At 35.3% G+C, this 12,924-nt stretch overlaps 1 protein-coding gene across 1 annotated transcript; it reads right to left on the bottom strand.

The window, feature by feature from the left end:
• Window positions 1–6,977: 6,977 nt before the first annotated feature.
• LOC137937351 (membrane steroid-binding protein 1-like) lies at window positions 6,978–7,995 on the bottom strand. The gene is made up of 3 exons (XM_068782419.1): window positions 7,697–7,995; window positions 7,527–7,569; window positions 6,978–7,250 (listed from the first exon to the last, which is right to left on the bottom strand). The coding sequence occupies exons 1-3, from the start codon at window positions 7,993–7,995 to the stop codon at window positions 6,978–6,980; spliced, it is 615 nt and encodes a 204-aa protein (XP_068638520.1).
• Window positions 7,996–12,924: the final 4,929 nt, after the last annotated feature.

Here is a 12,924-nt window from a genome sequence, read left to right as displayed (position 1 = left end):
AAATTATTTATTTTTAGGTTAAAGTATATCATATGTTATTAATAAATTAATAACTCAACGTATTACTTTCGTTTTTGTTATTTATAACGTTATTTATTTATTATTTATAATTAATCATGTGCATATTTCATTGGCTCATGTAATTACCATATTAATGCACAATAAAATATCTAATTCAATTAATACATATATTAATATATTTAATTATACATTAAATAATTTATTCGTGTAGTAATAATAGTTGTTTTACCTAATTTGTGGTTTAAGGATTATGTTGTAATTAAGTGTACTGTGAGGGTTTAGGGATTCTCTTGTTTTTTATGTTTTTCTCATGTTGGGGTACTAACACTGTAAACTATTTTCCAGTACACATGAAGTCAACACTAACACCAAGTGCGAAGATGATCTTCATATACATGACTGACATGATCTTCATGTTGGACATGAACTTAAACTTCAAAAATCCATTTGGGGGACTAACCCCCCCCCCCCCCCCCATAATGGGGGTTAGTCAACAATAAAGTACAATGAATTTCCCCCGCATTATTTAGTTCATTATATTACAGCGCTAGTGTAGGATGAATTACATTGAAGTGAGATTACATCACTTCATTGTCTCGAGCAAAAATCGGGGAATTTGGATTCAACCCCATTTTTTGAATCAATCACTTGAAGCGCGCTCGGCCTACGTCTCCCAACTATTTTTTTCGCCCCATTTCTTCCTCTTGTCTTCGTTCTCTCTGCTTTGTCTCATCATCTCTCGTTTTCGCTCTTTGCTTTCTCCATTCGCCCCAGTTTCATTCATCATGTCTCTCTCACTGTGCAATACTTAGGGTTTCTGCCATCGGCATCGGTGGTTCGCAGGATTTTAGGGTTCTTACCAAGTCTATGATGCTTCGGAGAACAGATTGGGACAAGAACCTCGCTGACGCAAAGTAGCGGAGCGACATTTGTTGCCGTGAGGTCGATCTTCACGCCGTAACAGAATTTCGCGACGGTTTCGAAGGTCTTGAAGCCGCCGGGGAAATCCGAAATCGAAGGGCTCTTTCGTGGCAGGGCTCTTCGATGACGACGATGACGACATTTATTTTTTAATTTTTTTCACTTTTTAAAAATTTATTCTAATCACACGTAATTAGTATATTAATTTATAATAAACTTTAATCATTAATTAGTTTAATTATCCAATTACTATAATTAATTAAACCACTGGATTTACATTTGGTGTTAATATATTATTAATTAATAATACGTAAAAATATATATTATGTTATAGATAAATTAATATATTTATTTATTTATTATGTATTTTTTATTTTGTATTAAAATAGTGAGTTTTAAAGTTAAAATATATCTTATGTCATTAAAAAATAATTTATCTATTTATTATATTTGCTTATGTTATTTATTAAAATTTTATTTATTTTAAATAATTTATTCTAGTCACACATAATTAGTATATTAATTTATAATAAATTGTAATCATTAATTGGTTTAATTATCCAATTGCTAAAATTAATTAAACCACTGGTTTTACATTTTGTGTCAATATATTATTAATTAATAATATGTAAAAATATATATTATGTTATTGATAAATTAATATATTTATTTATTTATTATGTATTTTTTATTAAAATAGTGAGTTTTAATGTTAAAATATATCTTATGTTATTACAAAATAATTTATTTATTTTTTATATTTTCTTATGTTAGTTTTTAATTTTTTTAATCACTTGTAATTATTGTTTTAATTTATAATAAACTATAATCATTAAGTAATATAATAAAGTTTTTCATTAATTAGGATATTAATATGTTTTAATACAACACGTTAAATCACTTATAAGTGTAGTAACCATGTTTATTTTGGTTAATTATCTGTTTAGGTATATGTTCTATTTAAGTATATTATAATTACTTAAACCAAGGAGATGATTTCCAAATTCATCTGAGTCCACAATGAACTTGAATTGAAGTGAAAAATTGAATTGAACTTAAAATGAATTTATTTAACTTCAACTCATCCTTAGTTGTTAGGGTAGACGAGTTCAAGTGCACTGGAAAACATATGATATAAAGAAGAGAATGAGTAACCTTTTGGGGGGGTCAGTCAACAAAACAAAAAATTGATCTTGATCTTCATCTTCATCTCATGCATCTACATGATTTTCATCTTCAAAATGGGTAGTGTGGACAAGTTCATCTTCATCTTCATCTTTGAAATTTAAAACTATTGATTTTATTAATTATAAAAATAAGTTAATTAAACCGTGTGTTTGCGTTAACAATATTTTAATTACCACTATTAAATCACTAATACAATAGAGGAAATAAAAAATAAATATGATTAATGAATAAAAAAGTATTATATTAATAACATAAGATAGATTTTTTACATGGTATTAATTAATAATATATTTTGACAAAATTAAAAGTAATTAATTAATCAAATGCATACTTTAATTATATTTTATTTACCAGATACTTAAATATGAAGTTTAATATAGTAATAAAATTGAACAAAAATAATAAATAAATACATATACAACTTTATTAATAGCCTAAAAGAAAGATTATTCAAATAAAGCGTTGTTCTTTTTTTCATTTGAATTTCTTCTACATGAAAGTAGAAAGGTAGATCAGGAATTAGTCCCAACACCTTTGAGCTTTCTTTAAAATGAGTTATTAAGAATTTTTCTCATTAGCACTTTAGTGCGTTTATGTGCAACACAGTCAACCATGTATTTCCAAATTTATTCATTTGAAGCATTTAGATTCAAACTTATTTAACCTCTCCCCCTCTTTTATGTGGAGGCCATCATTTGCCTTGTATAGTGAATTGAATCAAATAGTGTTTTGGGGAGGAGGGCCTTTGTAAGTTCTGTATCAAATCATCCTGAGTTCCCATCAATCTGCAATAATTCACTTTAAATTCTCAAAACTCCCTATGATAAATAGATCATTGTCTACAAATACCAATTCCAGCTAAAGAAATTGAAATGAACAAAAAAAGAATATATTAGTCTTTTACAATGTGGAACTTCCTCCTAATGAAATAAATCAATACAAAAAATATTATTCTGAATCAGCTAAGAAGAATGCTAAAATACCATTCATCTTAGCGTCATGTCTATTGTCTAATGTGCCCAAAACCCCTACCTACAAAGGTATACAGGCAGTAGCTTCTTAACAACCTTCAATGCGGGAATACCTGCGCTCGACACGAACCTTTTGTTCATAGTACATTTTCGATGACAAGTTGCAGATAGGTCAGTATATTGGTATATGGCCATGACGAAGATATCTTGATTGGTAAGGCGGGAGTAAGAAAGGTTGTTTGAAATGTGTACAATTGGACAGATGGAAGAAACTGCCATAAAGAAAATCATGCCAACTTCAATATATCCCTTTAAAGATAGGGTTTGTGCGGCAAATGCTTGCACCGTATTCCTCATATTCTGTTTTTGTATGGCATGCCTGCAAATATTATCCAAGGCAGATTGAATTGTTCATTTGTATGAAAACAACAAATAACTGAGAGAGCAAGAAAAGAAAACTACCACATAAATGATAGACGGTGAACAAACCAGGCAAAAATCACATATGAGGGTTTCTTGTTTTCAGTAATCACAATTCAGTGTTTAACAAGCTGGCACGATTAGAACGTGGAACAATGATTCACATCAAACATAGCTTGTATCGATTGAGTAAAACATGAAAAAAACACATACGAAGGGAACATTAATAAAAAATCCCGTCACGGAAACACAAACCATAAAAAATAGAATACCATGTGGTCGATATGTATAACACTCGAATATCCTCACTACATGGCAAAAACATTCCATAGCACTTCAAAAATCCTCAACAACATTCTTAAACATTTCAAAATTAATTAAACTATTTTCACTACTGCATATGCACTAAACAATGAGAAAACACACACATCAAGTCCAAATTCACCAAACACCCCTGGTAGAGCCCCATATAACTTCGCAGTCACTATGAACTGTACCTCATAATTGATGGGGGTCGGGTTTTGTTGGCCAATGGACGCCCGTGTAGGCAACTCAGCCTTGTTTGAATTGGACTAAAAAACCCTAATAAAACCTAAACCCTAAACCATCAAACCGTAAAGTCCCTAAACCCTATCACCTACTAAACTCTAAACCCTAAACACTAATTCCATAACATAATACCCTAAACCCCCTAAACCTTAGAAGCCCTAAACCCTAAACCCTACACCATAATTCTAGACCCTAAACCCTATCACCTACTAAACTCTAAACCCTAAACACTAATTCCATAACTTAATACCTTAAAAGCCCTAAACCCTAAACCCAAAAAACCCTAGAGCTTAAAAACACAAAACCCCCTAAACCTTAAAAACTCTAATCCCTAAAATACCCTAAATCCTTAACCATAAACCCTAAACCCTAATTACAGGACCCTTAAATACCAAGCACCAAACCCTAAAAATAATCCCTAACATGAATCAAGAGTTTAGACCCTAAACCGTAACCCTAAATCCCACAATTATGCACAAATAATCCCCTATTAGGCACTGAAAATAAAATTAAGTAAAAAAAGCACTAATTTAATAAGAAAATTAGGGTTTAGTCATACCCTCTGAAATTTGGGGAAAAACAAAGTCAAAGGGTGAAATCGATGCCGAATGGGGAAATTGATGCCTAATCGAAGTAGAAATTAAGCAATCGATGCCCAAATGTCAAAATCGAAGATAATCACAATCAAAATGGGGAAATCGAACGAAATCGGAAGGTATTTTGGGGGAAAGGAGAATAGCCAGAGAGAGAAGGGAGTGGGAGGTTGAAAGGGAGAAGAGAGAGAAGAAAGGGAGGTCGAGAGGGATAAGAGAGAGAGAGAAGCGAGAGAGAAAAATGGAGAGCGAGTTCGAGAGAAGAGAGGGAGGCACGAAGACGAGAGAGGGAGTGCGAGAGAGGGGCGAGTCCGAGAGAAGACTGAGAGACGGAGGCTGGAGATGAGAGGGAGCAGAGATGGAGGTCGGAGACAAGAATCCAAGAGAAGAGAGGCAGTAGCGACGTCGGGGGCGCAGGGAGACAAGAGAGGGAGTGCGGGAGAGAGGAAGAAAAAAAGGGAAATGAGGACGCGCGAGAGAGGGGGGTGCGAGGAGAGAGAGGGGAAAAGCAAGCGTCGCGTGTCCTTCACCTCAAAGAAGATCAAATATGGCCTTCTTTGAGATGAAGGATTTTAAACCGTGGAGATGAAGGACCGCTTCATCCCCTGCATCCAGATGAAATGTCATTTGCGCTTTACTAACGACTTCAAGTATTGAAGGGCGTCATGCGGTTGAAGATCATCTCATATTTCAACAAAATGAAAATTTGATCTTCATCTTCATCTTCATCTTGGGGGGGTTAGTGCCCCAAAGTGGATTCTTGAAGATCAAGTCATGTCCAACATGAAGATCATGTCATGTCATGTACATGAAGATCAGGTAAGAATTTGTGTTAGTGTTGACGACTTCATGTGCACTGGAAAACAGTTTCCAGTGTTAGTGCCCCAACATGAAAAAACATAAAAAACAAGAGAATTTCTAAACCTTTACAGTGCACTTAATTACAACATAATCCTTAAACCCAAATTAGGTAAAACAACCATTATTACTACACGAATAAGTTATTTAATATATAATTAAATATACTAATATATTTATTAATTGAATTAGATATTTTATTGTGCATTAATATGGTTATTACATGAGCCAATGAAATACCTACATGATTAATTACAAATAATAAATAAATAACGTTATAAATAACAAAAACGAAAGTAATATGTTTAGCTATTAATTTATTAATAACATATGATATATTATAACCTAAAAATGAATGTTTTAAGAGGAAAAATTGATCTAATCATAACTTTAATACACTATATATTTTTACATAATATTCCCACTATTAAATCACTAATATAATACAATAAATAAAAAATAAATATAAGGTTCAAGGCCTCTCCGACGCACGATTTCTGAAGAAGGTAGCTGGAAATACTGGAAATTTACCGTATTTGTCATTTGTTTTTGTGGAGAAAGAAAGTTATTTGTTTATTTAGCTCTCCCTGATCCATTTTCTTGTTGTCGTTGTTTTCTGTGCTTGTAAATCCTATACAGAAAACAAATACAAACATCATACTGAATTGGGCTGTGAAACTGAGAAGATCTGAATCAGCTGATTCGGTAGCATAATAAGTTTGAAAAAATCCTCTTGAAGCAGAGGTAAAAAATTCTCAATTATTCTCTCTCGTGAAGACCGAATTTTGAGGTTCATAATGGAGCTTTCAAACTGGGAGAGACCATGAATTGGAGATCACAATGAATTAATTTGAAGGGATCTCCATGAATTGGAGATTCAGAATTAATTTTTCAATATTAATCTCATCTCTTGAGGACCGACTTTTGAGGTTTTCACAGCTCCCTAAGAAGGGGTATGACACAGGGTTCCCAGCAGGACAAGTAAATCATAAAGCAAAAAAACACTGGTCAACAATACCCAGTAGAAAAAACAGGTTTCTCAAGGAGAACATCAAGAAAATTTTAAATTATCAAAAGTTACAGGTGATGCTTATTCATAATGACAGACATTACAAGAAACGAAAGAGTAGGGAACAGCCAAATACTAGTAAAAGAGATGCTCAGCAGAAGAAGGATTGACTCTGATAACAATACTTCATAATGTAATTTAAAAGGGGAGGTAGCTGTTATAGGTTTACTCTTTTGGGGCCTCATCGGTATCGATTTGCTTATCTTCCTTAACATGTGAGTGTTCTGCTGTGGTTTCTGTAGGCGCAGCTTCTGCTGGTGTGGTTGTGTCTTCTGTGGATGTGGCTTCTGCTGATTTGGGTTCAGTCTCAGAGGACTCAGTGGCAGGCCCATCCGATACAGGGACAGTTTTTTTTATGGTTCCAACTTTAACATACTTGCTCATGAACTAGTATTCCCAATCCTGTAAGGCTTCTAGCTCAAAGGGGGCGAGACCTGAGATGTCTCCCATCAAATCCTTCTCTTCGAACGACATCTTTGCGAGAGCTCTGCTGTAGTCTTTGCCAGTGAAGAGGGCATAAGGGCCACCAGGTCCATAGAACATACCGCAGCAGTGACACCACAAATAGAGAGCAAACACCAGGGTCACTAAGACATTAAGGCATGATTCTATTATAGGAATGGGGCTCCCAATGGTTTCTCCAACAATGAAATTGAAACACTGAACTAGGACAATATATAATAGAGCAATAAACTAAAGATATGAGGAACCCAAAAAATGAGTAATTGATACAATTCAACAACCACCCCAAAATAAAAAAGAAGGGAAGAAAGGCCAAGAAATGGTTATCAGCAACAGTTAGCTGCAGCGTGGGGGGAGGGGAGAGGAATGAAAATCGACATGATCTCCTTGAGAGCCTAAGACAAAAGTCAGGGATGCAAACAATATAACTGGTCTGATGAGCAGAAAAATCAAAATCGACCAAGAAAAACTGACACCCAGTTTTCTGAAATCCCCGGAACACTCATCAAGCAAGACACTGGTTGTTCAACAAGTCAAACACAAAGAACAAACAAACAAACCAACCAAAAAACCACAAAAACAAAAACCCCAATATTTAGATGCACAAAATAAACCCGGAAACAAAAAACTCCAAGGTGAAAAACCTGCTCTGCAAGACATCGTAGATCTGTCCCTTGATCGCCATCAACGGCTTCTTAGGATCCAACCCATCATAAGCCTTTAATTCCTCTTCAGAAATCTCCCCGAGCTGAACAGGAGGAGGTAAGGGCTCCTTCTCTTCAACAGGCTCCCTAGCTCTGGGCGGCGGAGGTGACTCAAAAAACCCATAAATCGCATAGTAAAAGGCAATTGCAAGGGCTACTACAGTAAAGAAAGTCGCCGGGGAGAGGCCCGTGTAAGCGGGGATTGCTTCCTTCAACGTTTCCCAAAGCTGCAACGCCATGGTTTTGTGTGAGAGGGGAAAACCTAGTGAGAGAGAGAAAATGGTAGGGGATGAATCTGGAGGTTTGAGGTCTGCTCTGAGGCCGAGAGGGATAAGAGAGAGGGAGAAGCGAACGGGAGGTTCAGAGGGAGAACGAGTTCAAGATGGAGAAGGACGCCGAAAGGACGTTCGCAGCGAGAGATGGAGGTAGTAGAGAGGGAGACCGGAGAGGGACGGCGGAGACGAGATATGGAGAGCTCGGGCTTCAGGGAGACGACAGAGGGCTGCGGGAACGAAACGAGCAAAATGAAAAAAAAAAAGCGAGACGGTAGAGGCAGAGAGAGTCCGCGCGAGAGTAATGTGGATGATTCTCAAAATCGGGCGGAAAGCACTTTCCGCCCGTTACTCTTAATACATGAACTCTTGATTCATGTATATTCATGTATATAATATGAATTTTGGCGCTCCCTAACTACATCAGGACATGAACTGCGTAATACGCATAAAGATCATATCCTGAGTCATGTGCACTAACCCCCCCCTTATGTATCTACATGATGTTCATCTTCGAAATGGGTGTTAGTCAAGACAACTTCATCTTCGAAATCTTTAAAATAGGGTGTTAGTGTGGACAACTTCATCTTTATCTTCATCTTATAGAAATTTAAAATTATTGATTTTAATAATTATAAAAATGAACTAATTAAACCAAAGTGTTTGAGTTAACAATATTTTAATTACCACTATTAAATCACTAATACAATAGAGTGAATAAAAAAAATTCTGATTAATGAATAAAAAATATTATATTAATAACATAAGATAGATTTGTATTGTATTAATTAATAATATATTTTGACATAATTAATGATGATATATTAATCAAATGCATACTTTAATTATATTTTATTTACCAAAGACTTAAATATGAAGTTTAATATAGTAATAAAATAAAATAAAATAATAAATAAATACATATACAACTTTTAAAATAACCTAAAAAAAATTATTCAAATAACGAGTTCGTGCCTTTAATATTACAATCAACGAGTTACAAGTTTAGTACATATAAATTATGTATGCTCAAAAGTAATAAGAGTAAACCATCATTTATCGTTCCACATGGATGTCGATATGGCATCTCGAAATTGTGCAGCTCTTGTGGATTCTAATGCACTCTACCTCCGAATGCTTGTTACTTGGCTACCCACATCCTCAAGATCATCGCAATCGTCACTGTCTGTATCATCCATTGCACCTAATTGGACCGCATCACCTCCTCCACCGAGCTCGCCACCCGAATCATCATCTTCATCTTCAAATATATCATCATAATCTTCTGCACGTATATAATTGTTGCAATATGCAACAAGCATGTACAATTTTCACCTGGATCTTAAAAGAAAATGGAGGAGTGCCTTTTAATATTTGAAATCGAGCTTTTAAAGCACCAAAAGTTCGCTCAATAATATTCCGTAAAGATGAATGTCTTCGGTTGAATAATTCTTTTTCATTTCTAGGAATATTATCTCCAAATTCTTGCAGATGATATCGGGTTCCTCGATATGGAGCCAAATATCCCGGAAGATTTGCATAACCAGCATCGACTAGATAATATTTTCCTATAATAAAAATTATATACCACATAAAATATTTGAAGATAAAATAGATAAAAAAATTACTGCATAAAAATATATTACTTACCTTCAGGTACAAAGATTTTATCTCGACGAATCAATGCATCCTTCAATACACGGGAATCGGCTGCTGACCCCTCCCATCCAACAAGTACATAAGTGAATTGCATATCAAATGAACATGTTGCCATCACATTTTGTGAGAGATAACCTTTTCTATTCCAAAACCTTGGTTGATCTTCAAGTGGAATGTTGGCTTTGATATGAATTCCATCAATAGCTCCAATACAATCCTAATTATACATTTTCAATTAATATTTACTAACTTTGTATATTAATGTAAAATTATTTAGTTATAGGAAGTGATGTTACCTTGAAGTAGGGATAAAACATTGAATTTGTTAAAATCTTCGAGAGTGTGCGTTTCGAAGGCCGTTTGACGTAATCAGAGTGAAGTTTGAGGATTGCATCCAACACCTTGTTGAAATACTTACTTATCGTCTAGTTTGATCTATCAAACATCTCTGCTGTGACACTATACACTTGTCCTTGACCAACAGTTAGGAGGAAATATGCAAGTTGTTCTTCAACTGAGATGGTCTTTGTGGCTGATAAAAATCCTTTACTAGAAAGTATATCTACGAATTTGTGAAATACCAGTTGGTTCATCCTGTACACTTTTCGAAATTTAACTGGAGATTTGTCTAGTGCCTTTTGCAAATACAATGGACCATTCATCCCACAAGAATGTGGTATACGTCTGTTGCAATGGTACAGATAGTATATGTCCATGGCGATCATCAGAGTTGTGAATGCAACGATAATTACAACCTTTTCATCGTCTGTCATAGTATCCATGGAAATCCACAAATTCAATCGCCTAAAATTCATAAACACAAGTAAACATCAATCTTCAATCATAACCTATTTGCAATCACACCTATAAACAACCATATTCATCCACATTACCACATCCTACATTCAATCACATCCTACATTCATCCACATTCACACATCCTACATTCATCCCCATTCCCACAACCTACATTCAATCACATCCTACATTCATCCACATTCCCACATCCTACATTCATCCACATTCCACATCCTACATTCAATCACATCCTACATTCATCCCCATTCCCACATCCTACATTCATCCACCTTCACACATCCTACATTCAATCACATCCTACATTCATCCACATTCCACATCCTACATTCATCCACATTTCACATCTTACATTCATCAATATCCTACATTCAATCACATTCCACATCCATACTCAAAACACCATATTTATCTATGCAATATATAAATACAACAACATATCAAATTTAAATACAAACCATACTAATAAGTTTTGCAAGGTCATAATTCAAATATCATGTCTACTACATAATAATATTCCAAAAAAATAGTGTATTTATAACGCATTACAATTAGTTTTCAAAACAAAATTTAAGCCACTCGACCCGCTCTTCCATTGTCATTTCCATAAACATGACCTTCTTAGTTGGTGTATCCAACCATGAAGGAGCGCGATACTTCAATTCTGTAGGCAAGTCCGGGATTTCCCTGAGGGCGTTGACGCAACCTCTTACAATGTCGTCTTTCATCATGAAATTCTGAAATGTCTGAGCAATTCGATCTATTGTATCAAAAATTCTGCTACTAGTGTCGTTATCGAGCATTTCGGTTCTCTTTCTACGACGACTTAAAGATGACCGTTTACTTCTTTCAGATTGATTACCTAGAGACTCATCCATGCTTAATAATGGTGATGGAGTATCCCTAACTATATCAACATCCGCTAGCTCATCCATCGGGACATGTTCCGATTCACGGATCACCTCATCGCCCTGATCTACAAAGGTTGCAGCTCTTGACCCTACCGCTATTGTGTTTCCCTCCACCACAACTAATTTGTCGTACAGGGGGCAGCCTTCACGTCTGTACTTCTCAGCATCTTTATGCTCCTACAAGAATAAAACATCATTTAGACGTCTTGGAATAGAGTTATACTAACGCGAAAAACATAAAAAATATTTTATAGTACATCATGTAGTCGAGCCATACAGATTTACTGACCTTTATGTAATCAAGCCATACAGAATTACATGCAGTAACTCGTTGTGTGGCTGCATCGCAACCAAACCCACTAGTGTTGATACAGCTCGTTACCGTTTGATATGTTTTCTTCCATGCTCTTGTTCGATTCTTCATCTGCTCAACAGTTTTTTTCATGACTGTGTCTTCATTGAACTTATTTACACAATCCATGTATACCTCATGCTTCCACACCCCGTTAGGCAACTTGTTCCCTAGATTAACCTGCTCGACCAAGAGATCGAGCATTTTTCTATCATCATCGAATGTCCAAATATCATATGTTCGACCACTTGGTTGTCTTCTTGCAGCCATGTATAATCTAAATCCGATACGGTCCTCACGAAAAAACTTTATCAGACAACCTTTACTCGTCACGGAAACACAAACCATAAAAAAATACCATGTGGTGGATATGTATAATACCCGAATCTCCTCACCACATGGCAAAAACATTTCATAGCACTTCAAAAATTCTCAACAACATTCTCACACATTTTAAAATTAATTAAATTATTTTCACTAATGCATATGCACTAAACAATGAAAACACACACACATCAAATCCAAATTCACCGAAGACCCCTGGTAGAGCCCCATATAACTTCGCAGTCACTTTGAACTGTACCTCGTCAGTGATGGGGGTCGGGTTTTGTTGGCTAATGGACGCCCGTGTAGGCGACACAACCTTGTTTGAATTAGACTAAAAACCCCTAAACACTAATTCCAGAACTTAATACCTTAAAATCCCACAACCCACAAACCTAACCCCCCCCCCCCCCCCCCCCCCCCAAAAAAAAAAAAACCTAAAAACCCCTAGAGCTTAAAAACACAAAACCCCCAAAACCTTAAAAACCATAAACCCCCTAAAACTTAAAAATTATAATCCCTAAAATACCATAAACCCTTACCCTAAACCCTAAACCCGAAACACAAACCATAAAAAAAAAAACTAAACCATCAAACCCTAAACCCTATCACCTACTAAACTCTAAACCCTAAACACTAATTTCAGGACTTAATACATTAAAAGCCCTAAAGCCTAAACCCTACACTCTAATTCCAAACCCTAAACCCAAAAAACCTTATAGCTTAAAAACCCTAAACCCCCTAAACCTTAAAAACCCTAATCCCTAAAATACCCTTAACCATAAACCCTAAACCCTAATTACTGGACCCTTAAATACCGAGCAGCAAACCCTA

The sequence above is a fragment of the Aristolochia californica genome, unplaced genomic scaffold (genome assembly GCF_029961685.1).
Source record: "Aristolochia californica isolate CCGP_79_NKW_82.1479 unplaced genomic scaffold, dmAriCali1.0.hap1 SCAF_7, whole genome shotgun sequence".
NCBI lineage: Eukaryota > Viridiplantae > Streptophyta > Magnoliopsida > Piperales > Aristolochiaceae > Aristolochia > Aristolochia californica.
The sequence above is the reverse complement of the archived record's forward strand: the minus strand, read 5'-3'. Positions and strand labels throughout refer to the sequence as shown.